General features: G+C 46.0%; 1 protein-coding gene across 1 annotated transcript in view; it reads left to right on the forward strand.

Moving 5' to 3' along the window:
• Positions 1-475: 475 nt before the first annotated feature.
• SLAMF1 (signaling lymphocytic activation molecule family member 1) overlaps positions 476-26,053 on the forward strand; it is a 39,657-nt gene continuing 14,079 nt past the window's right edge. Inside the window, exons 1-4 of the mRNA XM_084865920.1 lie at positions 476-651; positions 10,127-10,450; positions 12,682-12,966; positions 25,274-25,372. Of these exons, the coding sequence (XP_084722046.1) occupies positions 576-651; positions 10,127-10,450; positions 12,682-12,966; positions 25,274-25,372 (784 nt within the window). The 5' untranslated portion in view covers positions 476-575. The remainder of the gene's footprint in view (positions 652-10,126; positions 10,451-12,681; positions 12,967-25,273; positions 25,373-26,053) is intronic.

Below are 26,053 nucleotides of genomic sequence, written 5' to 3' on the forward strand. Positions count from 1 at the left end.
CCCATCTCTCTATGACTTTGACACCAGGACCTGCCTGCATGTAGGGGTGTTCTCTGAAAGTATTGGTGCTGGGGGGGGGGGGGGGCGGGGGGGTGTGGAATCAGAATTAAGAGGTCCATTCACTCAATGAAGTTCAGTCATCCAAGTTTCACTTGGACCTGCCTTACCCAAATTTGGGAGTGAGCTGACAAAACTTCCTTTCCTTTGAACTCTAGGAAGGGGTACCAGTTAGAACTGCCCAGAAAACTCGGTACCCCTTTGCTGGAGACAGCTAATAAGGGGAGCACATTTCTGCGGTTGTACAAGGGTTTGGCCAGAATGACCACACAGCTTCTTCCCGGCTTTATGGTGTAAGCACCTGACTCGAAGTTCTTGGGAACAACAAAGTGATTTAAGGCCTGAGAGGAATGAGCAATTCAGAAGACACAGAAAGTCCCGCTAAGACAGGAAGCCTGTCAGTGCCTGATCTAGTCTTGCAGAGTCAGGACTGCTTGGTAGAGCTCACTTCTGCCGTGCCGTTTACAAGCAGCTGCCGCCCGGGCTCCTGTCATCAAGCTCCTTCCTTCTCTTCACTGATGGATCCCAGGGGGCTTCTCTCCTGGAACGTCCTGCTGTTTCTCTCCCTGGCGTTTGAAAGGAGCTGTGGAACAGGTGAGTGCTCATGCGGGTCAGGGTTGGAGACCTGGTATGACTTGCAATGGAGCCAGCCAGCCCCGGGGAGTAACAGGAGTCGCGGTGGCCAGGGGCTGTGGTTCAGCTGCCTCTTCCTTAGGAACCAGCTGGGAGTTTCAACAGCCCCTTTTAAACAGGAAGGAACGTGGTGAGGTCCTGTGCCCCTGGGTTCCGAGGAAAATGGGAGCTCTGAGCCCAAGGCACGGTCACCTTCTAGACCAGCCTCTCCGGTGACAGGCTCTGGCCAGTTCTGGTTGAGTGGGTGGTTTTGTGTGGATGTCCTTCTGGCTAAGACCCAGGCTGAGAGCTTGAGATGGGGATCTGGGGTTCTGGGAGAAAATGCTCCCACACTCTTGCCCTGCAGGGGGTCAGAAACACAGTCTGACAACAAGGGAGGACTGTGATGGGAAGCGAGGGTGGAAGTGAAAATCCCAGGCCTTTGGTTGAGAACAGAGTGACCACGGTGTGGTTTTACTGGTGGCCACTTTCCTGGAAGAGAAGGTTTCAAGGCAGCAAGAGGGAGAGGCCAGCAGTTCTGGTTTTCTGGTTCCAGTAAGTGGTCAAGGCAGCGCCGGCTCAGGCCAGTCACACACACACCTGAGCACTTGGACTTGGCTCGGCCCCTGTCTTTCTTGCCTTCTGAAGGCTAGCTGGCGTTCTCTGTTTGGTAGCATCCGGGCTGTGGGAAAAGGCATTTGTGAAAGAAAAAAGTGAACTTTGGGCTCACTGGGTATTGGGCTGAGAGTCTCATTTCAGCTTAAAGGCCTTGGGGCTTTGATTAGAGTGTGGGAGGCAGCCTGACGTGTGTGTGGGGGAGAATCCAGAGGCTCCGCATGTTTTGTGCTTGGGGTTTTCAAGACGGTAACTCCATTATGGACTTTTCCCGGAGAATCCCAGAGACATGCCTGGGAGGCCAGAGGGGCTGCACAATGAGATCTACCCTCTGCCCGACTCCCAGGCTGAAAGACCTTCCTGGCCCCACTTTTCCTCAGAATCAGGCAGACCCGTGGCTCTTGCTGCCCGATGTCTGGGAGAGGAATAGCTGAGCTCAAGGCCCAGAAAGCTATACGGAGCCACTTTGAGCCGCCACCGGAAGGGCCAGGCCTTCCTGGGCACACCCTATTTTTAACTTCTATCTCTTAGAACACCTCTTAGTGACTGTGAGGAGGGGAGGGGCTGAACAGGGTGCTGGGCTTTCTGATCTCCACGCTTGCTTGACTCCCGGCCCATGACGTCTCAGGTGCTGCTGACAGCTGTTCCACTGAAGACTGTGGAGGTCACTGGTTAGAGACAGCCCAGCCCCCATAGGGTGTGTCTACCCAATCAGCAGTGGCTCCCTTCCTTCCAGTGTCTTCTCTGAAATAGGCACGAGACTTTTACAGCCTTTATTTTTAAGTACACGCCCTTCTGTGAAACCCCATAAAACCCAGACAGAAGTGTTTTTGCGAGTGGGGCAGATCAGCCATGACAGAGTCACCCAACCAAGTAGCCCAGTTCTTCTAAAATCAGCACCCTCTTCCCTTCCCATCTCTATCCAGCTCACCTTCCAATTCCCAGTCAGAATTGTAAAAATCGAAAAGTTCACGTGGCTCAGTGGTTGAGCATCGAACCAGGAGGTCATGGTTTAATTACCACCCCCCCCCCCTGCCCCCAGTCAGGGAACTTGCCCCGGTAGGGGGAATGCAGGAGGCAACCAATCAATGACTCTCTCTCATCGTTGATGTGTCTTTCTCTTCCTCTCCTTTCCTCTCTGAAATATATATATATATATATATATATATATATATATATATATATATATAGTTTGTGTGTGTGTGTGTGTGTGTGTGTGTGTTTAAGTTCACATCCGTTCTCTCAGTAAAGTGTATTTTCCATCCCCCCTATGGCACTTTTAAAAAATAGACTTTATTTTTAGAGTAGTTTTGGATTCTTAGAAAAATTGAGGCAGAAATATAGAGATTTCCCCATCCCCCTTACCCCTGCCCTCGCCACACATGTGCAGCCTCCCTTATTATCAGCATACCCCACCGAGTGGCACATTAGTTATAATGGATGAATCTACCCCAATAGCATTTTTTATTCCTTCATGCACGCCCTTTCCACCTCTTCTCCACACATGGGGGGAGGGGAGAGGTGAGGGACAAGTAAATGTGGATTCTAGACTTGGTCCAACCCTGTGTATATAACAAGCTTGGGCCCATTTTATCTCAAGATGTAGATCTAGGAACTTTTATTTCTCAAAAGCTTTAATAATGTCACCACCATCTCTGTCTCCAGCACTGGACTGGAAACCAAAACACCAGGGCTACTTGTTTTATCATAGCTTGACCTTGGACCGTCCCATTCAGCAGCTATGTAATTAGAATACATGATGTGCCAGGCATGGTGAGAGGTGTGGGGAGAGCAAAATGAGCAAACACAGCCTCTGCCAGTGCCTGGCAGAGTCTGGTCCATGAGAGCTCTTCCACACATGTCTGTGGACCCAGTAAGGATGGCATGTGCTGACTACCTACCTGGCACTGTTCTAAGTGCCTCATGTGTATCATCCATCTCATTCTCAGGCCAACCCTAAGAGATATTTTTTCATTGTGGCTACCATTATACTTTTTATAAAAGAGGAAAGAGAGGCACAGAGTAGTCTAGCAACTTTTCTGAGGTCACACAGCCTGACTCCAGAGGCCTCAATGAATAAAACTGGATGAACTTGTGTTTAGGGAGGGGAGGAAATGCTAAAATTTGTATCCAGGTCCCACGGTAAAAATGAGAATGTGCTATCTATAATTGAAGCATAGGAGTCAACTTGAATTGAATTGAAATGAATCAAAGTATAAAAATTTTCAAAAGATGGATAAAACTGCCAAAACCTGTTTGGCTCAGTGGTAGAGCATCAGTCTGTGGACTGAAAGGTCCCAGGTTCGATTCCGGTCAAGGGCATGTACCTGGGTTGCGGGCACATCCCCAGTGGGGGGTGTGCAAAAGGCAGCTGGTCGATGTTTCTCTCTCTCATCGACGTTTCTAGCTCTCTATCTCTCTCCCTTCCTCTCTGTAAAAAATCAATAAAATATATTTTTAAAAAATGGATAAAACTATAGAAGGAAGTAGAAGGCATATGTAAGTATTTGATCTAGAATTTGTAAAGTGGATAGAAACTTCTTTCATCATGGAAGTTTTCATTTAATAACTTGGTTAACTTGTTTGTCTAGTGCAAGAGTATCACATGTACGTCTACAAAACTTTGACAACACAATGGGGTATAAAATGGACACAAATTTCCCTTCCATATCCCTCATGGAGGAACTCTATTACCAATTTCTTTCAAGTCCTTCCAAATATACTAGTGCTAGAGGCCCAGTGCACGAAATTTGTACATGGTGGGTGGGGGGGGGGGTTGTTGTTCCTCAGCCCAGCCTGCAACCTCTCCAATCTGGGATTCCTCTCACAATTCAGGACTGCTGGCTCCCAACTGCTCGCCATGAATAATTTCACTCACACCTCACTTCTAGAATGTGAGGAGATGGAAGTGCCTTAGCTAGGAACCTTAGGTTTTGGGGACAACAGACCATTGACCATTTTCTCTGAACACTCAAGCACCGTACTTCTAACTGCTTCTGCCTGTCAGCCTGATCACCTCCTAACCGTTCCCCTGCCAGCCTGGTCACCCCTAACTGCCCTCCACTGCTGGCCTGGTTATCCCGAACTGTCCTCCCCTGCAGGCTTGGTTGCCCACAAATGCCTTCCCCTGCAGGCCTTTTCCCCCCAACTTCCCTCCCCTGCAGGGCTGTCTTCTCCAACTGCCCTCCCCTGCAGGCCTGGTCACCCCTAAATGCCCTCCCCTGCCATCCCAGTCACCCCTAACTGCCTTCCCCTGCAGGCCTGATCACCCCCAACTGCTCTCCCTTTCAGGCCTTCCCAACTGCCCTCCCCTGCTGGCCTGATCACCCACAACTGTCCTCCCCTGCTGGCCATCTTATTGCGGCCATCTTGTGTCCGCATGGGGGCGGCCATATTTGACCACATGGGGGTGGCCATCTTGTGTGTTGGAGTGATAGTCCATTTGCATATATAGGATTATTATATAGGATATGTTTGGTAGGTTGGATTGTTATAGGACTTGAGAAGAGTGCTCTAGGTGACGGCACTAATGTAAAAGTGAGATGTGTGAGTGTTCAGAGAAAATGTCCAATGGTCTGTTGTCCCCGAAACCTAAGGTTCCTACCTAAGGCACTTCCATCTCCTCACCTGGCAAGTGGGGAGAAGGGTCCCCATCATTTCTCTCCATTTTACATCTCTCAGGAATGTTTTAAAGATGAAGAGAGTATGTTCTTATTTTGGAGAGAGGAGAACTTAAACCCTTGTCATTTGTTCATTTAGCTCATTCAGCTGTTTCATTCTGGGGCTACAAGGATTTATTGAGCTCCCACTATGTCCCAGGTGAGTCAGGATCACAGCAGTGAACACGACCATCACAGTCCCTATTCTTAGAAGCTTCTAACAAGGTCAAGATGATGGGCCTTGAACCAGAGTTAAAAGCATGATGAGTGACATGAAGGAGAGGGGCAGAGGGCAGAGGCAGGTGGAAGGTGCTAGCCAGGCAAACATAGGGTGGTACCAGGCTTTCCGGCTGGGGAGTGGCAAGTACAGATTCTCCAGGACAGAAAGACCCAGCAGCACCAAGGACTTGGAACAGAGGACGGCTGCTGGGATTAAAGTTGAAAAAGCAGCCTTGGGCACATTAACCTTTCCTTCCGACCCTAGATTTGCTGTAGGAACCATGAGGCTCTGTAGCTCCTGCCTCTCCTCTACCTGAAAGAAGTGCTGTAGGAGAATGCTACCAGCGCGTGTGACCGTACTGGGTGGGGTTGGGGTGGGGTGGGAGTGGGGGTGCTGGTCTCATTAGGCAGAACCCCGTCTGGTGAAAGAGTTGGTTCAATGCTACTGATTTCAGGAAACTATCCATGGCCCCTGTGAATCACTCTAGTTTCTGGTAGAGTGACGCTGGAAGGAAAGTGAGTTGGTGCTGACAGTTACACGTGTTCCTTCCAGACCCTCCCGGTAAACAGGAATGACTGAATCACAGGCCCCCCGGAAAACGCCCGTCAGGCAGCAGCTTCGGGAGCGGGGACTCCACCGAAGGCCTGCATCACCCTCTTTAAAGCCCCCACTTCTTTCCACTCATGCCCAGGTGGCAAGGATGTCAAGGCTCCCCGTCAAGCACACACACAGCGCTGATACCTCATCCTTTTGTGGTTGTGGGCTGGGAGGGTCTCTTCCTAACCAGGTTTTGATTCCACTTCCCATGACTGAGTGTGCCCAAACCACTTAGCCTGTGTTTCTCATCTGCCCCCTCTTTTCTTTTCCACTTTCCCCTCCTACTTTCTTTCCTTGATTTTTTTTTTCTACTCCCTCTCTCCTCCTCGGTTCCCTCCTCCCCACTCTCCACCAATTCTGAGTTTTTACTGTAACCATGGTGCAGGGATGGTGGGTTAGGTGAGGGTAGGGGCACACAGGAGATGGATGGGACGGGGGAGGGTTACGGCGTGAGAAGGGAAATCGTTTTCATTTCTTTTCTCTTCGTATCCAAATTGGCCTAAACCTATAGATGGTAACAGAGTGACTTTTAATCTCGTTTCAAAGTCCAGGCCCCTTTGAAAGATGACGTTTATGGATGTGTTCCCAGAAAAATGTCCATATGCTGAGCTGCCCAACATTTTGTACAAAATTTCAGGGACGCCTCGGGGAATTTCTTCTTGCACATATGGTTCTGATTTTCTACCCTTCCTTTGTATGAAGCAGCTTACATTCAGGATGCAAGAGGTTACTTTCTCGGGTTCTGTACCTGCCACGTTATCTGGACGGCCAGGCATTCGTTAGGGTGTTGGCAACATGCTTCTCAAATTACCTTTGTAAAAACGTCAACACCAGCACCAGAATTCCTCACCAGCATTCCTCAGCTAAACAACCAGGACAGCATTTGGTTTTCAGAGTTAATATATTAGCAATATATATATTTTTAAAATGCCTAACTGCCTTTCTCACTTTTTGTTAATGAGTCTCAGCCACTCTAATGGTGATGCTGGCCCACGTAGATGGCTTTCTTTTTCCTATCTCCCCCCCCCTCCCCCCAATCTCTTATCTCTAGTCTGATGTTACCTGGGCCCTCACAGCGTTAGGATTTCAGGATAGTTTGGTATCAAGAACATTTTGGCCCGTTTGTCCGATTTCCCAACCACCGTCTTAGTCACAAGTTAATTGTGTCTTTTATAAGGTGGTTACATCACTTAAGCAAACCATTTTATGTCTCTTTTCTGACTTTTGTTATCAGCTAGAACAATCTATGCTTTCTCTGAGTCATGGGCTCCTTCTTTTATGAGCATTAGCTATGGTTACGTTATTGAGATCAGTTATATATTGGGCAAAACTGAATAAGAGGAATTTTAGTCAGATAACATGGCTTTCAGTGTTCATAAATTGAACAGGCATTTATTAAAAGCCTAGTGTGTGCCAACCACTGTTGTGAGTCCTAGGGACAAAGCAATGAACAAAATATGATTCTTCCTCTTAAGGAGTTTGCATCCTAGTGGGAAAGACAAAAATAAAATAAACAAATATACAATCTAACATCAACTTAGCAACAAGGAGAGCATTTTGTTTTCAAAGTTGATATACTAGCAATATTAAAATAGTGATAAGTACAACAAGAAGGGGGGCACTATTTTATTTATTTTGGGGGGATGCTATTTTAGACAGGGAGGTCAGAGTACATCTCACAGAGAAGATCATGTTTTAGCAGAAACCTACAATAAAGTGAGGGAATGAGCTATCCAGACGTATAAAAGAAGCACTGAAAGAGAGAAAGAGACAGAGACAGAGAGAGGTGCAAAAGTTCTAAACCATAAATGTTCTTGAGTAAAGAAACAGCCAGAGTCAGGATGTCCATAGTGCAGAGAGCACACAGCAGAGAGAGAGGGAAGGAGATGAAGTTGGAGCAGCATCAAGGCTGGGTTATTCAGAGTCTCTGAAGCCAGAACAGGACTGTGAATTTTTATTCAATGGGTGCTAGAAAGCCCTGGAAGTTGAAAAGCAGAAGAAACAACATTGGGCATAGTTCCAGTCCATCGTATGGATGTAGGAGATTAGATGGAAGACAATGGCGGGGCCCAGGCCAGTGATGATGGTGATAGAAGCAAACAAGGTTCAAAGAGCTGGGATGCCACATGTATTTTGAGAGCCCAGCCGACAGGAATTGCTGATAGACTGAAAGCAGAGTATGAGGAAGAAAGCAGTCAAGGAGGATTCATGTATCTTTGTCTGAGAATTTGTGGGGAATTGTGAAGTAGTTTGAAGAAGGGGCTTTGAAATCAAGTTCACTTGGTAAGTTAGAGATGCCTTTGCACCTTAAATACTGAGGAGTATAGTGAAAGGTGAGAGCTATGTCTCTAAGCATTCCAGAAATACGTTGAACTGTGTACCTGGGTGAGTGTGACCAGGGAAAAAGAAGAGGTCTGAGTGTGAGTCCTGGGATGCTTCAATATGTAGAGGTTTTTAAGAGCAGAAGGTTCCAGGCAAGAAGACTGGGAAGGAGCAGCCAATAAAATAGATGGAGAATCAGGAGAGTGTGGTCTTCCCGAGGCCAGGGAAAGATGGCGCTTCAAAAAGGGAGTGATGTCTCGTGTCAGGTGCTCCTGAGGAAGCAAGAGGGGGATGGAAGTGACCTGGTGTCATGAATGATTCCAGGACAAGAGTGATTCCAGTAAGCAGTAGGGAAGAACGCCTGTTTGGAGTGGGTACAGGAAAAAAAAAAAAAAAAAAAAAGTGGATCAGGAAATGGAGACAGAAAATAGATAACACACTTAAAAGGACTTTGTGATCATGAAAAATAGAGAAATGGGGAAATGGCTGGGGATAGGCCTAGGATCAGGGGGTGGTTTTTTAAGATTAATAAAATTACATGTTGGCATGTTGTGATAATGGAAATAACCCACATATATCAAATCATAATTAAACCCATGATGCAAGGGTGGGGCAATTGCCTTGAAGTAGGTGAGTGCTCCATGAAGAGGAAGCTCACCATGAAGGAGGTAGCCTTCCCTGGGAGCCCAGGCAACCCATCCAGGCAGGCAGGTTAACTTGGTGGTGCTAATTAATGGAAGGTCTCTTTTTATCTCTTCTGTTCTTCAGCGAAATCAGAAGCAGGTCGTCAGCTGAGGTTGTGGCTTTGAGGAGAGAAGATGTGTTAAATAGTCAACAGTGGGATCCTTTACATTGGTTTGAAAGGTTTGAGGTTTTTACAGCTATTGTTGGTTCTGCTTTTTGTTGTGAATCCTCACCCGAGAATATTTTTCCATTTATTTTTTATTTTTTTATTTTTGTATTCAAATTCTTTATTGTTTAAAGTATTACACGAATCTCCTCCCCGCCACCCCCCTTAACCTTTCCCTGACTGCTCCTGCCCCCCATCCATTGATTTTTTCTTTTTCTTTTTAGAGAAAGTGGAAGGGGGGGAGGGGAGAGAGAAGAATCAATGTGAGAGAGACACATCAATTGGTTGTCCCCCCACATGTGCAACGAACAGCCTGGGAATCAAACCTGAAACTCAGGCAATTGCCTTTTACTAGTAATTGAGCCACACTGGCCAGGACAGCTCCACTTCTTTTGAAAAATAAGATAATTTCTTATCCTCAACATGATTAACTGTCTTGAAGGGTTTTGGAGGGCTAGGAAACCACAGTTTCCACACGGGGCTCAAAACCTCCCTGTCTCCACCTTCCTCAGACTTTTCTCATTTCCATTGTCTAAAATGGCACTCTTGTAACCTTGGTCTCCTGGGCTCATGAGCTCAGAGTCACTTCCAGTTGCTCTCCATCCTTCAGTGTATATACTGGTGAGAAGTCTGGTGAAGGAATGACCATTCCTGGACTCTAGTCCAGTTACCAGTTATGTGATTTTTCAGAAAGTCATTTACCTTCTCTATGCCTTAGGTGCCTTACCTATAAATCTCAGCTAATAGAACTCCCTCCCAGGTCAAAGAAACCCAGAGTCCTAGTGAGTCTATACAGCTCCATAATAAGTAACTTTAAAATTCCCACTGCAATATTACAAGTCCAGCAGGGCCCTCATGCCAGTCTCTATAGACCACTAAGGCCTGGAAAGCCTAGTCTGTCATTCCTGACCCACGCATCACTCACCAAGCCCCAGGCCCTGGCATAGCATTGTATTTCCTGAGGGGAAGAGGCAGCTTTTTCTCATTTAAACAAAGGCTCTGGATAAAAAGTCACTTCCTTGCAGAATTAAACTAGAATGCTTTACTGAGCCTTTCTTATCCCAGCTCCTCTTAAAGGACCCCAGTTTGTATCTCTTAGGTTCCGAGGTTCCCTTGAGTTCCCAGGGGTCCTGACCACCACGGGATTCTCCAAGGCACCCATAATAAAGGACTGTCTTCTCCTTCCTGCCACAGGTTGCCCGACAATCTTTGGGCGGTTGGGAAGCAGTGTGCTGCTGCCCCCGGTATCTGATGGGATAAGTAAGAGTATGAACAAGAGCATCCACATATTAATCACAAAGGCAGAATCACCGGAAAACAGGTCCAGTAAGAAAATCGTGTCTCTTAAGCTGCCAGAAGGAGGCCCTTCATCCCACCTGGAAAATGGCTATATGTTTTACCCGGAAAACTTGAGCCTGGAGATCCTGGAAAGCGAAAAAGAGCATGAGGGCTGGTACACTATGACCCTGGAGGAAATACATTCAGTCCAGCGCTTTTGCCTGCAGCTGAAGCTCTATGGTAAATAATGGTTGCTTCTCCACACTGGAGGGCCAAGACGGTCCCTTGCCTAAGATCTAAGGCCTCTCTCAGAGGCAAACAATAGTCAGAATAGAGAGCACATGAAAGATCGCCTAGTCTGGGGGTATTTAAGCTGTGTTTTGGAAGGAAGTGTTAGGTTCAAAAATCTTTCTTGTCCGAATTGTACATTGGTGATAGATGATTAGCATAGTCACCCTTACCCCACTTTCCCAAAGTGTCAGGACTGACCAGCAGACCCTGAGCGGCAGATGAATGATTACTCTGACACACATTTCTGCAAAAGAGAGGGCTAAGGGACTGTCTGGCTAAAGGAACCAGGTGGCCTCATTCGCCTGACTCCTTAGGCTTTTATTGTAGCAACAGCTTGAACTAAAATTAACTTCTAGGTACTATCAGCAGGGTAAGTATCCCTGAAAAAACACATGCATCTGCAGTGTTTAAGCAAGGATGTCTGAAGTATAAATATAGATTCCAGTAAAACACTGGGGGCTCAGACTTGTTTGGAAAAGTCAAGGCGGGGTCTGCCGCTTTCAGCAAGGTTCTGCCAACCTTTGGGAGAATCCATACAGACTTTCCGACCAAGTCCCGTGCTTCCCAACACCAAAGGAAAAGAGCACAGCTACCTGTGGGCCAGAGGGCCTGGAGCCCCAAGAGTCTCAATTTGCAAGTAAGAATTCGTTATTTTTAAAAGGTGGCTTTTTCCCGCCCTGATTTTTAAAAGTTTGAATATCAGAGGACGGAAATCCAGAGAAGTGGTTTGTACAAGCTTTCACACATCTGAGTGGGTGGTGAGAGAAGGAGAGCTGAAACTCAGCCCCCGCACCATCCTCCAAGCCCTGTGCCCTGGCCAAGCATTGCATTTTCCTGGGGGAAGAGGCAACTTTTTCTCATTTACACAAAAGCTCTGGTTATAAAGTCACTTAACTGCAGAATTAAACTAGAACCTAGGTTCATCTGAATCTGAGGCCAGTGCTTCACTGAGCCTTTTTAGTCCTAGCCCCTCTTAAAGGTGCCCAGTTGGTATCTCAGGCTCAGAAGTGTCCTTGACTTCCCATGGATCCTACCACCATGAGGGCCATCCTGCATCTTTGCCGTGGCTGCCTTATCTCTGAGGATGGGACAGGAAGCCCCACCTAATCCTCAGCATTTCTTTGAAATCATCAGGTACCTCCAGGAAAGACAGAAATACTCTCCTCACCCTTCCCCTGCCCTAGAATTCCTTTTCCTCCAAACAGTGTACGCAGAATTTCTACAGCCCTCCAGCAGCTACCAGGGAGTCCTGATCAGTCACACGCTGGTCCTGGCCCAGGCTGCTGTGAGCATGGAGATTATCCATCATGCATATTCCAGAACAGTCCACCCTGCCTTTGTGGCACCTTGTCACATTTTGTGATCAAATTCTTACCTTGGAAAATATGGTCTCTGCAACCATGATATTCTCAACTCAAAGGAGGAGGCTGGATTTTTTTAGTCTGACAGACCTAGTTTCAGATCTCAGCTTGGCTGCCTATAAGCTGAGTGACATTATAAAGGTACTCCACTTCTCTGGGACTTAGTTTCCTCACCTGTAAAATGGGAATAAGTATAACTAGGGTTGTAATTTTAAGGAAGCTTTTAAGAAGATTAAAGAATGTGATGAATGTGAATTGTCAGCATTGTGCCTGTCCTACAGTAGTTGCTAAATAAATAAAACATTATCCTTTCCCTTGCCAATTGCAAGACATTTAGAGTGAGATAGATCAATGAGGCCTCTACTTCAGACATTCTAAAGCACTGGACACACACACACACACACACACACACACACACACACACATTAAAATTCTACCATTGAAAAGTCATTCTTTTAGGTCTTGGAGGAGATACTTTGGCCAATGACAATTAAACCTGTGGGGGATTTATTAACAGCAAACTCCACAGATAGCATACAGAGCAACCTAGATCAGAAACATCAGGGAAGGCCAGGGGGTCGACTGAAAGACAGTTTTGTTTTTTTTCTTCTCTATTTTATCCCAAGGTGGTCCAGGCAAGGAGTATGTGGGGAGAGAGGGATGGTGCAGAGCTGTAGGTCCCTACTAGAAATAAGTCACACATGCAGACCCACTGGGAGGGAACATGGCACGAGGCTGCATTTTCTTCTGATAAAAATATCAAGTCAGAATTTCAGGGGGCTCATGACAGTGATGACTCTCTTTCTCCCCTCATGACAGAGCAGGTCTCCGCTCCAGAAATTACGGTGCTGAACCGGACCCTGGAGAATGGAAACTGCAGCGTGGTGCTGGCCTGCACGGTGGAGAAGGGGGACTACGTGGTTTACAGCTGGAGCACGGAGGCAGGCACCTACCCGCTGAGTGTAGACAATGGCTCCCACCCTCTGTACCTCACCCTCGGCCCTCAGCATGCTGACGATAAGTACATCTGCTCCGCGAGCAACCCCATCAGCAACCGTTCCCAGACCTTCACCCCGTGGTCCAGCTGCAGCTCCTCTTCCCCAGGTGAGTGGTGGCTTGTGCACAACCTCAATGCTATGGGCTCAGTCCCACCTGGACCAATCTCTCTGCTTCTATAGCCTCGGCCTTTGCCTGGGTGGCAACACTACATTTTTTTCTCTAGTTTATAAAAGCCTCCCATTACTCAAGGAATGCTCTATGCCCATCATGACCAGGGTGGCATGATGACCCTCAGTTCACAGTTGAGGAAATCAATGAGCAATGATGGCGGCAGACCTAGAGCCCCGGTCTCCAAGTCATGATTCTTCTTCTCTCCGCTCACGTTGGCTCCAGTCAGCTGAGGTGGCTGGGTGAGGGGGTTCAGGTGGCAGGTCCTGACTCCCACATCCCTGCCCCACCAATGGTGGGACAGTTCTATACCATCAGTAAGTACTTATGGATCACCTGGGCCAGTGGTCGGCAAACTGTGGCTTGAGAGCCACATGCGGCTCTTTGGACCCTTGAGGTTTTAGCAAAGGCCAGCTTAGGAGTACCTAATTAAGTTCATAGCAATGTACCTACCTATATAGTTTAAGTTTAAAAAATTTGGCTCTCAAAAGAAATTTCAGTCGTTGTTCTGTTGATATTTGGCTCTGTTGACTAATGAGTTTGCCGACCACTAACCTAGGCTGTAGGAAATTGGGAATACATATGACACGTGATCTGCTCTCCAAAAACGTGTTATAAAGATAAGAAATAAACCTTTGCTCAATAATGAAAATCGGAAAGTAATGAAGGACCACTTTTATGGAATTGACTGTGGATCCCATAGTGGGTGAGAGGATTCTGAGAGTCAGCTCTCTGAGGAAGACCTGGACTGGGAAGCATCGGAATAATGATAAATGGTCTGCACTGCATCATTGCAAAGGCACGTCCCATGGTCTCTTCTGATCCTCACAAGAACCTTGCAGCATTATCCTCATTTTGCAGACGAGGCACTTGAAGCTCATTACCTTTCTCATGTTTCTTCAAGTTACAAATGGCAGAGTCAGCACCCAAACCTAGATCTTCCGATTGCTCTCTCCCTAGAAGGAAAGGCATCATTATTCTGTTTTCTAAAGAAATGGAGGGCTGATGAAGCAAGCCCACCTGAGCACTGGGAGTTGGGAAGAAGGTAGCTGGGAGTTGGTGACTCTTTTCACCAACATACGTTGTGTCCCTGTCTCGGGGACAGAGAACCAGGGTGCTGGCCTTGCAAGGCATTACTTATGCCCTCTGGGCATCCCCTGGGAGTCTCCAAGGAGACTCCTCCCACAGGAGGTTTGCAGTTTATGTGGAAGGATTTCCAAATGACCAGGGATGGAGAGACAGGGAAAGCCAGCCATTGTGTGCACTTCATGATAGCACCTCCGGTTAGAGACTCACCTGGGTATTCCCACATGAACTGCTGGGAAAATCCCACCTGGCCACCAGTCCGGTTCCTTGGTAAACTGAACCCACCACGTGTTGCCTCCTCAACCATTCATGGTGAGTCAGTCATCTGCCCACCGAGAAATGTGTCTGACTGCTTGTCCATCTTGCCCACAAACTACACTCAGAGGCTGTCTCCCAGTTCAGGCCCCTCTCCCTGGCCACAGTCATTCAGAATGTGCCAGTGGGACCAGGACAGCAGAGTTTACAGGACATGGCCCCAGAGGTCCCAGATCCAACCCTGCCTGCCCTTTTTGCCTACAAAGTTAAATCACTTAACCAAGACTTAGATTCTTCCTCTGAAATAATAACTGACAGGTCTTCACTGTGTACTATATGCCAGTTATGTAGCATCCTACTTCATCCTCACAGCAGCCAAGCAGTGCTAGCATTCCCAATTTACAGATGAGGAAATAAAAGTATAAAAAGATCACACAGAGCAAGGGACAGAGCTGAGCTGTCTGTCCCTGGAACCCTCACAGGTACTAGTGGAAGAAATCATACATGTAGAATGCCTGATAAATGACAGTAAATGTGTTGCTGTTTCTCCTCGGGGCCGAGGAAGCAGCGGCTCTGAACCCTGCCCAGCCCTCTCTGGTCACAGCAGTCCTCTTTGGCCCATCTCAAAAAAAGGGGAAGAGCTCTTTTCACGGTTCTCGATGTGGTTGAATAGGAATTTTAGTGCATTCCAAAGTAATGGCAGGCCATCGAGCTTTTACTCAGGCCCTTGACCAGGGACAGTCCAAAAGAACGTCAAGATGCTCTTACCCATCTAAGCTAGTTTGAGGACCACGTATACACTGGCCTGAACCAGATTTGTTGAGTATGAAGCAGGTTCCTGGAAGCGGTGGAGAGGCAGGCAGAGCAGAAGTAAGGCACCACGGGAAAAACCCTGTCCGGATCGCAGCTCAATCCCAGAGAACTTCGGGACATTTCGCTTTCTTGGGGCTCTGATTTATCATCTGTGAAATGCAAAGGGTGAGCTAGTGAAGGTCATTCTAGAGTTGATATTCTAATTCAGTTGGTATGTACATTAATCAGAAATGCTCATAAGGGTTACAAAGGTGAAGGGGTATTAGTTTGCTATGGCGGCCGGAACAATGTACCACAACCTGGTGGCTTAACCAGTAGGAATGCATGGTCTCACCGTTCTGGAGGCTGCAAGTCCAAGATCGAGGTGTTGGCACAGTTGGTCCCTTTCTGAGGCTGTTAGGGAAGGATCTGTTGCAGAGCTCCCTCCTGGGCTAAGAGCTGGCTGGCTTCTGATGTCTCTTTACATTGTCTTCCCTCCATGCATATCTCTGTTCTAATTTCCCCTCATTGTAAGAACTCTAGAGGCCTGGTGCATGAAATTCATGCACAGGTTGAGTCTCTAGTCCTAGACAGCAATCATGGCCAATTGGGCCTTCCGGCTGCCTACTGGGGGCCTTCCTCTCCTTGGCTTCCAAACAGCTGCCTTCTTGCTATGTCTTTACCTGGTCTTTCCTCTGTGGGTGCGCATCCCAGGTCTCTCTTTGGGTGTCCAATTCCTCTTTTTATAAGAACACTAGCACTGCCCTAGCTGGTTTGGCTCAGTGGATAGAGCATCAACCTGCAGACTGAAGGGTCCCAGTCAAGGGCACATGCCCAGGTTGCAGGCTCAATCTCCAGTGGGGGGCATGCAGGAAGCAGCCAATCAATGATTCTCTCTCATCACTGTTGTTTCTATCTCTCCCTCTTCCTTCCTCTCTGAAATCAATAAAAAAAAAAAAAAAATTTTTTTTTAAAGAACACTCATACAATTGGCTTCGGGCCCATCCTACTGGCCTCATTTGAACATCTTCACCTCTTTTAAAACCCTATCTCCAAATACAGTCACATTCTGGGGTACTGGGAGGCTAGAGCTTCAACATACACAATTCAACCCATAACACCACCCCAATGGCTTAATTTTAACTTGATTAATTCTATAAAGACTATGTCTCAAAAAAAAAAAAAAAAGAAGAAGAAAAAAAAAGACTATGTCTCCAAATGAAGTCACATTTCAAGGACTTCAGCATGTGCACTTTTGGGGAAACACAATTCAATCCATAACACAAGCAGGGATTCCCCTTCCCTGCCTGTAGGGACAGGGAACTACAGCATGTCAGAACCAGCTCCCACATGCTGTTCCCAATGCACCAGGTTGACCAAATACAAACCAAAAAAAAGTTTTATTAATTCGTTGATTTGTGTTTGCAAATGAATCCTACTAATTCTTAAAATACTGTGCTTAGTTCGACAAAACATTTATTGAGACTCTACTATGTTCCGGCATTGTGCTAGGTCCTTAAGGAGGGAGATAGCTCTGGATGTAACTAATTATCCTGGATTGTACAGGGTGAGAGGTGCAAAAACAGAGATATGGGTAAGATAGCAAAGAGGCGGGAATGATTATCGCCGTCTCAGGAAAATGAAAGGAGCACCACAGGGGATGTGACAAACTGGGTTTGAAAAATAAATATAAATTACCCACGCAGATTTGAAAAAAAAAAAAAAGAAAGAAAGAAAAAAAAGACGTTGGCAGAGGGAAAAGCAGATACAGCTGGGTCTTGTTCTGAATTATTCTGTAAGCAAAGGGAACAAAGAGTTGGGTAGAGAAGAGTAACATGATCAGGTTTGCATTTCAGAGAAAAAATTCCGTGATGTGGAGAACAGACTGGGGCAGGGAAGAGGAAGAAGAAAGAAATTAGTTAGGGGGGAGGGGCCATTATTGCAGCAACCCATCAAGACATGGTGAGGCCCGAACCAAAGCAGCAGCAGTTTAACAGACTTCAGACCTGGGATGAAGTGATGGGGTATGAAGGTCCCTTCAGCATCTATAATGAGTACAGTAATTTTAAGGCATTTTTCACTTTCGTTATGGAAAAATTCCAAATGTTAATATTGTAAGGAGACCAAGCATGATGCCATCACTGAAGCTAAACAGCAGAGAACATATTTGTCCCTCGGATCTGTTTTTCTAGTGACATTTGTCCAGGTGCAGTGATATAGTCATCCTTATTCCAATTACCATCTCAGTGTTTTATGGTAAGAAACTTCTTAATGTCTATCATTCTGAGGGGTCTTTGTTGCAAAGTCCAAGTCCTGGTGTGCTACCAAGCACTCTGACTGTGTCACACAAAGCATGTTGATGTGGTCAACACTGAACAGTGTCATCCTTCAGTACTGTGCTCTGACATAGCTGTGTCTATGATGCTGCCATGAGTAACAAAACTTACATAATCCAGCTAAAGGAAATGCTTATCTGGAAAAGAAGACCCTTTTCGGCAGATTGGCAAAGAGCTGGCTCAGCAAGTCTAGGTTAGCTCGGCAGCAGAAAAAGCTGACACCTGCCAGTGAGCTCCCAGGGCTCTCCCTTTCTACCAGGGCCATGTCTTCCAACAGAGAGCTCCCATTGTCAAGGTCACCTGGATGTTTCACGCATAGGTCAGGTCCCTCACGTTCCTCCTAGTCCAAACACCATGGCAACAATGGTGGAAGGGTGGAGCCTGGGCATCTCTCCTGGACCAGAGCCTTGTCACAAGGCCACACCTGCTAGAAAGGAAGCTGAGAAACATAGTCCTTACCTGGGCAGTCAAATGACAAGGCAAAACTTGTCCATGGGAGGGGGGCGGGGAATGACAACTGAAGCCTCGGCAACACGATGCCGGGTGGGACAGGCAGGTGTCAGGAGTTTTGGGGGAAGCTGTGAACTCCGTAAAATTTTTTATTTGGATGGTCTCAGATCTTAACTTAGCATATGCTCTGTAAGCACCCTTCCCCCACCCCCAGTTCTGAGTGGAAACCGCCACCGACAAGAAGACATCTCTTGAAGATGGTTGACTTCTCTGAGTCGATGTGCATGGTGCAGGCAGCCTTGCTGACAGAACCACATGAAAGGCAGGAAGGAGATCTGGCATCCTCAGACCGTTACACTAGCATCGCAGCAGCTCCTGGGGTGAACTACAAGGCACCTTTGTTTCTCGGATTCGTTTTTATTTTCTTGTTTATCTCACTTAAAGATTATGGTGTGGGGACCTGAGGAGAGGAGGAGCGTTTGTGTTTCTGTGGAAGCACACCTCCAGAGTTTGGGGGGAAGGCCTTTCAGCATTTTCCTGGGAACATGGCTGAAGGCCAACTTTCAGCCACAGCCAATAGGATAGAGGACCGAAAGGTGGAGACTCGTGCCAAGTACCCTTCATAAATCCTTCATGGCACAGGGGTTCTCGGTCAGCCTGCTCTGCTCTCTCTAAGAGGCTGCTGGAATGTACCAAACCCGCTGTTTAAGAATTCTGAATATGGTTCCTTTGTGAATGAAGAATAAGGCCTGTGGACCCTGAACAACCTGGGTCTGATTTCTGAGCATCAACATCCTGAGAGGCCTCGCTCCATTTCTGAGCAAAAAAAGAGTTAGAGCTGGAGTTTCTGCCTCAGGAAATGGTGGTTTGAAAATGGGAACACAGGTGGTGCTGACAACATAGACACATAGCTTCCTCCGGTTCCATGTGGTCATGGTCACACCTATCCATGCTCGTCCCCTCCTATCTCTACCCTGGGCCATTCGGGAGGCGACACCACATTCTTCCCGAGGCTTTCTGATAATTTTTAATAAAAAGGCACCTGCCAGGCTTCTCCCAGATTTTTTCTGTGGCCTCTAATTTAATTTAGTTCATCACACATATATTGTATGCCCCCACCCCTGCCCTACATTATATCAGATGGAATGGAAGATGTAAATAAATCATAAGGTACAGAGTCTACTTTCAGTCATTGGCAATCTAGGTAGCTTGCTAGGTAGAAGACTATCATATTAAAGAAATGGCTACTAGAATTCCTCTTTGGAAGAGAACAGTGTTTGTTTAGAAGAGTACCTGCATAAATGCTAGATGAGACACCCCCTGCCCCCAAAGAATGTGGATGGAATGGTTTGGTGTGAGAGAGGGGGAAGACATTGCTATGTATGATAGATGAAGGAAGTGAAAGAAAAGGTCTGAGCCTGTCCGATTGGGGAAGGCTGCCAGGTTCATAATGGAGTCTGCACCCTGTGACTTCCAAGTCTGCAGTAGAAGGATCAACCCCACAAAATTCTTAGTGTAGAGTTTCAGTTTTAGTTTTGGGTGTGTGTGTGTGTGTAAACAGATGAAGGTATCCAGAATAGCTTAGCCCAGAGCACATGGAGCTGCAGAAGTAAAGACTTGGAAAATTTGTCTATCTTCACCCAAATTTGCCAGAAATAACAGAAACTTTGGGAAGCCTGACCATAAGCCATAAAAATAGCATTTTGTCTATCTTCACCCAAATTCCCGAGGGCACAGAGTCCCCGGCATTTCGTTTCCATATAAATTTCATAATTAGATAGTCACATGCAATAGAGGAGCACCAAGTGAAGTATAGCTGGGCCTGCTAGACTGAGCAGTAACTGAAGTTATCAGCAAACACTGGGGTGGGGCCGGAGCATCGCTGGATATCAGTGAAGGAACGCCTCTGACTTGAAATCAAACCTCCTTCCTTGTTCTCTAATCAACCAGCAGGAAGTTCCCGAGGGGTATGTGCCAGTGCTGAGAGAATGGCAAAAGAAGTAGCTTGGGGACCTAGATTTAATGCACTTCAGATTCAATGGACAACATTTTCAGTCTGTATGTCATATATGAAAAGAAACACACTGCTAATTTTTAAATGCTTTTAGCCAAGATTTGTTTACAATGAAATTACAGGAGATTTTTGTTATGAATGCAGTTATTTTTAACAATTTTTTGTGAATAGGCCACATGTTAGTTGAAAAAAAAACACCACTTTTTTTTACAAAAATTGTGAAAAATAACTGCATTTTGTTATGAATGGTGCATGCACACGTTTACTAGACCTATTCAGTGTAAATTTAAAATTGCATTAATCCATATAGAAAACTCTTCTGTGAAATTAAACTTTTCACACATTCTTAACTTGAATTACACAAATATGTCTACATGAGTAAAAATAGGTAAATTAACTAATTTGTCAATTTTTTAATACGCATTTGGAAAACCTACTTTATTACCCAAATTAGTCCATTATATCAAGGTTTCAGTCTAAAGAGATGGTCTCTGGCCCCCAAGAATCTAGCACATTGATCAGCAAACTCATTAGTCAAGAGAGCCAAATATCGCCGAAGCCGGTTTGGCTCAGTGGTAGAGCGTTGGTCTGCGGACTGAAAGGTCCCAGGTTCGATTCCGGTCAAGGGCATGTACATTGGTTGCGGGCACATCCCCGGTAGGGGGTGTGCAAGAGGCAGCTGGTCGATGTTTCTCTCTCATCGACATTTCTAGCTCTCTATCTCTCTCCCTTTCTCTCTGTTAAAAATCAATAAAATATATTAAATAAAAAAAAAAGAGAGAGAGCCAAATATCAACAGTACAACAATTGAAATTTCTTTTGAGAGCCAAAATTTTTAAATTTAAACTATATAGGTAGGTACATTGTTATGAACTTAATTAGGGTACTCCTAAGCTGGCCTCTGCCAAAAACTCAAGGGGCCAAAGAGCCGCATGTGGCTCGAGAGCCGCAGTTTGCCAACCACTGACATTAGCAGCCAGTTGGGGAATTGAGGCGAGTGGAAAGTTAACGTTTATCTCCACATGCTGAGTCGCAGTCACTGCTCTGGGTTTATCAGAACAAGGCTGTGCAGTCTGCAGCTGAGAAAAGTGAGGCCCCAGAGGTGTGAGCAGCCTCTCGGGCCACAGAGCCAGGAGGTGGTGGACCTAGAATTTGAATTCATCTGTCTGGCTTCAACAGCCTTCACCGAAAATGGCCTCCACAGCAAAGATCATGTCACAGCTCAGGTTCTAAGAGGCATGACATAAACCCAGGTGCTGCCGGGTTCCAGGTAAAGGGGGAATTGGGAAGTAGAATGGCCAGGCAATGGGACACGGAGGCAGTAAGACTGGCCTGGAAGTCAAGGCTGGGCAGGCCAGGTAGACAGCTGGAAGGCCCAGTAGGGGAAGAGGAGGGAAAAGGGCTCTGGGGGGTAGGAATGGGCAGGTGTTGCTTAGAAGATGGTGAAGGGGTGAGTTGGCCTCTCAGAGTGCTTTTGTTTCATGAGGTCTCCCAGGCATTCCAGCCTGCTGCTGCTGAAACACACACCACAAACTCTCGTCCAGCTCTGCCATCAATTTGTTTTTTAAATATATGTTTAGTTTTTTTTTATTGATTTCAGAGAGAAAGGGAGAGGGAGAGAGAGATAGAAACATCAGTGATGAGAGAGAATCATTGGTTGGCTGTCTCCTGAACGGCCCTTCCTGGGGATTGAGCCTGCAACTCAGGCATGTGCCCTGACTGGGAATCAAACCATGACCTCCTGGTTCATAGGTCGACGCTCAACGCTCACACCAACCAAGCTGCCGTCAACTTCTTCTGTGACTCTAGGTACACTTGTCTGAGTTTCCGTTTTCTCAACACCAAATTAGGGGGTCAGGTGAGATAAGCAGGATAGTTCTTTTAAAGTTAAAAAAGCCTGTGGTTCTGTACCTTAAATACTCCAGCAGATTCATATCACTTCGTATCTAAAGACTAAGAGAAAAGTGAAGACCTATGAAATCTCTTTCAGGACTATGGCCAGGTTGCCTCTCACATCTGGCTAGACTGGCAGAAGCTGGTCATAGGACAAGGGGTAGCAGATAACTTTCATCTTCCTAAGACCCCGAAAAAGAAAGAGGAGACGGGTTTGGGGGGCTGGGTGAAAGAGGTGAAGGGATTAAGAGTCACAAACTGGCAGTTACAAACTAGTCATGGGGATGTAAAGTACAGGATAGGGACTATAGTCACTAATCCTATGTAATAAGAGGGTAATATGCAAATCATCCCCTCCACTGAGAGTTGGACCAGGGGGCAGGGCCAGCCAGCCTGAGGACTCTCCCCCTCCCCCCAGCCTGCCTGGCCCTATCTGAGGTAACACTTTGTAGAGGATGCGATCTTCTAACCATGATGCTGCACACCTGAAACCAATAGAAAATAATATTGAAAGTAAACTAATTTGAATTTTTTTAAATTTAGAAGTCAAAAAATAAAAATAAAAAGGAGAAGAAAGAGCAGGCTGGAGTGTTATATCCTCTGGGCCTCAGTAATGCGCCCCGGTCATTGTTAGCTTACAGGAGTGGGTGGTGGCAGCGCTGTCAGCGGCCCCAGGAGAAAGGCTCAGTTGGCAGGTGTTACTGATGCAGTTTGTCATCCGCTATTTTCTGGTTTGAGAGGCACCACTTTGTTTGTTTTATTTATTTTTATCTCAAATGAAATTTGAGAGACATCATGTTTTAACATAGTTTAAATAGTGTTTGTTCTTAAATTAACTATAGTTTTAGAAGGTCCCCAAATACATGAGGGAAAGCAAAAGAGGAAATAGTCTCAAAATATGAAGGGCTACTATAAGAATTTGCAGGTCAGCTCCGTGGGCTCAGGAGGCATGGTGGTGCGTGGGCTGCTGCCTCTGTTTCTTATCATGGGATTTAGGAGGTTTCTCCACAGGTCCCTGGTGTTGGCAACATAAGCCCTGAATAATCAATCTCCTACTAATTCAATACCACACACACACACACACCTGCATGCATAGAGGGTTCTCAGCAATCGTAAGCCATTCAGAGTAGTCCTTCAGAGTGGAGCCGCTCACAGAGCAACTCCAGCCTCAGAAGTGAGCCCACGCTCAAATTTTATGCTTTATCTAAAGTCAGGCATTTTACTGCATCTTTCTGTTTGTCCCCTAGCTTTTTTATCAAGTCTTCTGACTGTACTGACGTTGGTATCTGGGAGGGTTAAAATGTATTTAATTTGGGGAAGAGAATCTATAATCAAGATGTTTTCAAAGCCAGTTCGATGAGATTCCTTGGGATGACTTGCTGTCTGAAAGACCTAGGAAGAAAAAGAGAGCCAGACCGGCTTAGCTCAGTGGATAGAGCATCAGCCTGTGGACTGAAGGGTCCCAGGTTCGATTCTGGTCAAGGGCATGTACCTTGGTTGCGGGCACACCCCCAGTGGGGGGGGGGGGGGAGGAGAGAGGTGATTTGTAGGAGGCAGTTGATCAATATTTCTCTCTCATCAATGTTTCTAACTCTCTATTCCTCTCCCTTCCTCTCCATAAAAAAAATCAATAAAATATATTTTTAAAAGGAGAGAGAGAGAGAATCTTTTCAAAATCAGGAGGCAACTTTTGGGTAGCTGTCAGGTGGAAGGGCCACGTGGATCTCAGTGGAATGCCTTTTCTCAACTCGTTGAGACTCCAGTCTGTATCTTTAATCAACTCTGTAGATACCTGAGTTGTTCATTTGCTATCTAACTATTCCTTCCTTTCAACTTCTTCCCAACAAACTCATCACATGTGCAGCAGCAGGCTCATCCCACAATCCTCCTGAGAAGTTACGCTTGCACATTAATGTTAGCACCTGGTAGTATACTACTTAGAACCTTAACGCTATTGCTTTATGTAGAACCCCATGCTTCAAGTCGGCCCCCACTGTTCATTACCTCGGGGTAACTTACACAAGTCCATAATTCTCTTTGACACCCCAAGAGATCTCTCTTCAATATGCTGCCATGTTTCTACTCCTGGACCAAGCTCTAGTTCCTGGGTATCTCCACACCGGCTTTCTTATCCACAAGATGGGAGTAATGAGAGTAGGATTGTTGTGAGGATTAAATGATTAATACAGATGATTTACTAAAAGAAGTGTCTGACCTGTTGTAAATGCTCAGAATATTCTGTTATTTATTTATTTTATTTTTTAAAAAATATATTTTATTGATTTTGTACAGAGAGGAAGGGAGAGAGATAGAGAGTTAGAAACATCGATGAGAGAGAGTCATCGATCAGCTGCCTCTTGCACACCCCCTACTGGGGATATGCCCGCAACCAAGGTACATGCCCTTGACCAGAATCGAACTCGGGTTCCTTCAGTCCCCAAGCCGACGCTCTATCCATTGAGCCAAACCGGTTTCGGCAGAATATTCTGTTATTTAATTGAGCTGAATGTCTTGTTTACTGAGGCAACGGGTCTCAATCACTATTTTCCAAAATGCTGCTTCCGGTTCAGAAGGATTTGATAACATGGGTAAAGGAGAAAAAGCAATAAAACTTGACTCTGCCGAAACCGGTTTGGCTCAGTGGTAGAGCGTCGGTCTGCGGGTTCGATTCCGGTCAAGGGAGTGTGCAAGAGGCAACTGGTCGATGTTTCTCTCTCATCAACGTTTCTAACTCTCTATCTCTCTCCCTTCCTCTCTGTAAAAAATCAATAGAATATATTAAAAACAAACAAACAAACAAAAAAAAACTTGACTCTGTGATTTTGAACCTGGGTGATAGGAGCAAATATTAAACATGGGGATGTCAGGCCTAGTGGGTTCAATACAGTTATTTGCATGGATGGACAATAAAAGCACTAGTATGTTTCTTTAAAAAAAAACAAACAAAAAACACACAAAATAAACACATAGGTCTTTCTCCTCTCAGAATTCTCATGAGAATGGGGACAGCACATGCAGCCGCCATGTTCTCTTTACCAAAATGGACACAGCCACATTCGAGATTTTAAAATAGAGAAATGGGCCAGAAAGGTTGACTTAAGAAAAATGAAGATAAGTTTGATTTTAGACATGGGATGTGGCGATGGAAGTAGAAATAACGCATTTGAGTAGGGGGAAAAATCTTTACAGAAACTAGGACTGTGAAAGCCAAATATGGTGAGAGAAATGAGGGTAAGAAAACCGATGTGGAAATCTTCCATGGCTTAACGCTGATCTCGAAAACGCAGAAAACAGACGTCTTCCTTGAGAGAAAACGTAGAAAGAGAGCGTGAGGCTCGAGTTCACCCTCCCCATGTCTGTGCAGGATGTCCTCACACTCACAGCACATCTGAGACCGTCCTTTGCCTTTTTTTTTCAGTACCAAGACAATGGGGGCTGCATGTTGGGCTGCTCTTAGGAGGCATTATTGGTGTCATCCTGATTGGCCAAGTGGTAATACTTCTGTTCAGAAGAAGAGGTAGGTGTCTAACAGTAAAGAGATGCTTATCGTAGTCTCTGTGGTAAGCGAGGGACCTCTCACCTCCTGCACCAACTTGCTCTCTTCAATTTAGCTTTCCTCAGGGAGCATCTTTGCGAAAACACTGAGCAAACAGATCCTAGGACCTTGTTCAGTTCAGTCTAATTCAAAATGTGCCAATCCCCTATACTAGCCTACGGGGATAAAGAGACATGAGCTTGAGGTATCTAACACGGGAAATGGTATACACCGTTAGTTTTAATTCAATATGACAAATACTGCTGAAGGGGGTCCTGACAAGAGTTTTAAAAGGAGCAGAATTCAGAGGATTCTTGGATCTCATTCAAGAAAAGTTGTAATTATTGACCAATAAAAGGACATTATAATTTGTTTTTTTGCTCAAGGATGGAAATCTTTCTATAATTTCTCTTTATTCTTATGATATCCCTCTGAGAGAAGTAGGATGACTGTTTCTATGTGACTTAGCAATGGGCTCACAGAGGCACAGAGAGGCCAAGTGACTTGTCCAAGGTCACTCTGCTGGTTGGCAAGGAAATGAGAACTGTAACTGTGTCTCCCAGCCACCAGGGTGCATTCCACTGGGAAGGCCCACGGGTCATCAGAAAACAGCAAAGGGATCACTCTTTACTAAGATTTTTGCACAAATCCCGACTCACCTTG

The sequence above is a fragment of the Pipistrellus hanaki genome (genome assembly GCF_964339955.1).
Source record: "Pipistrellus hanaki genome assembly, chromosome: 18".
Classification (NCBI taxonomy): Eukaryota; Metazoa; Chordata; class Mammalia; order Chiroptera; family Vespertilionidae; genus Pipistrellus; species Pipistrellus hanaki.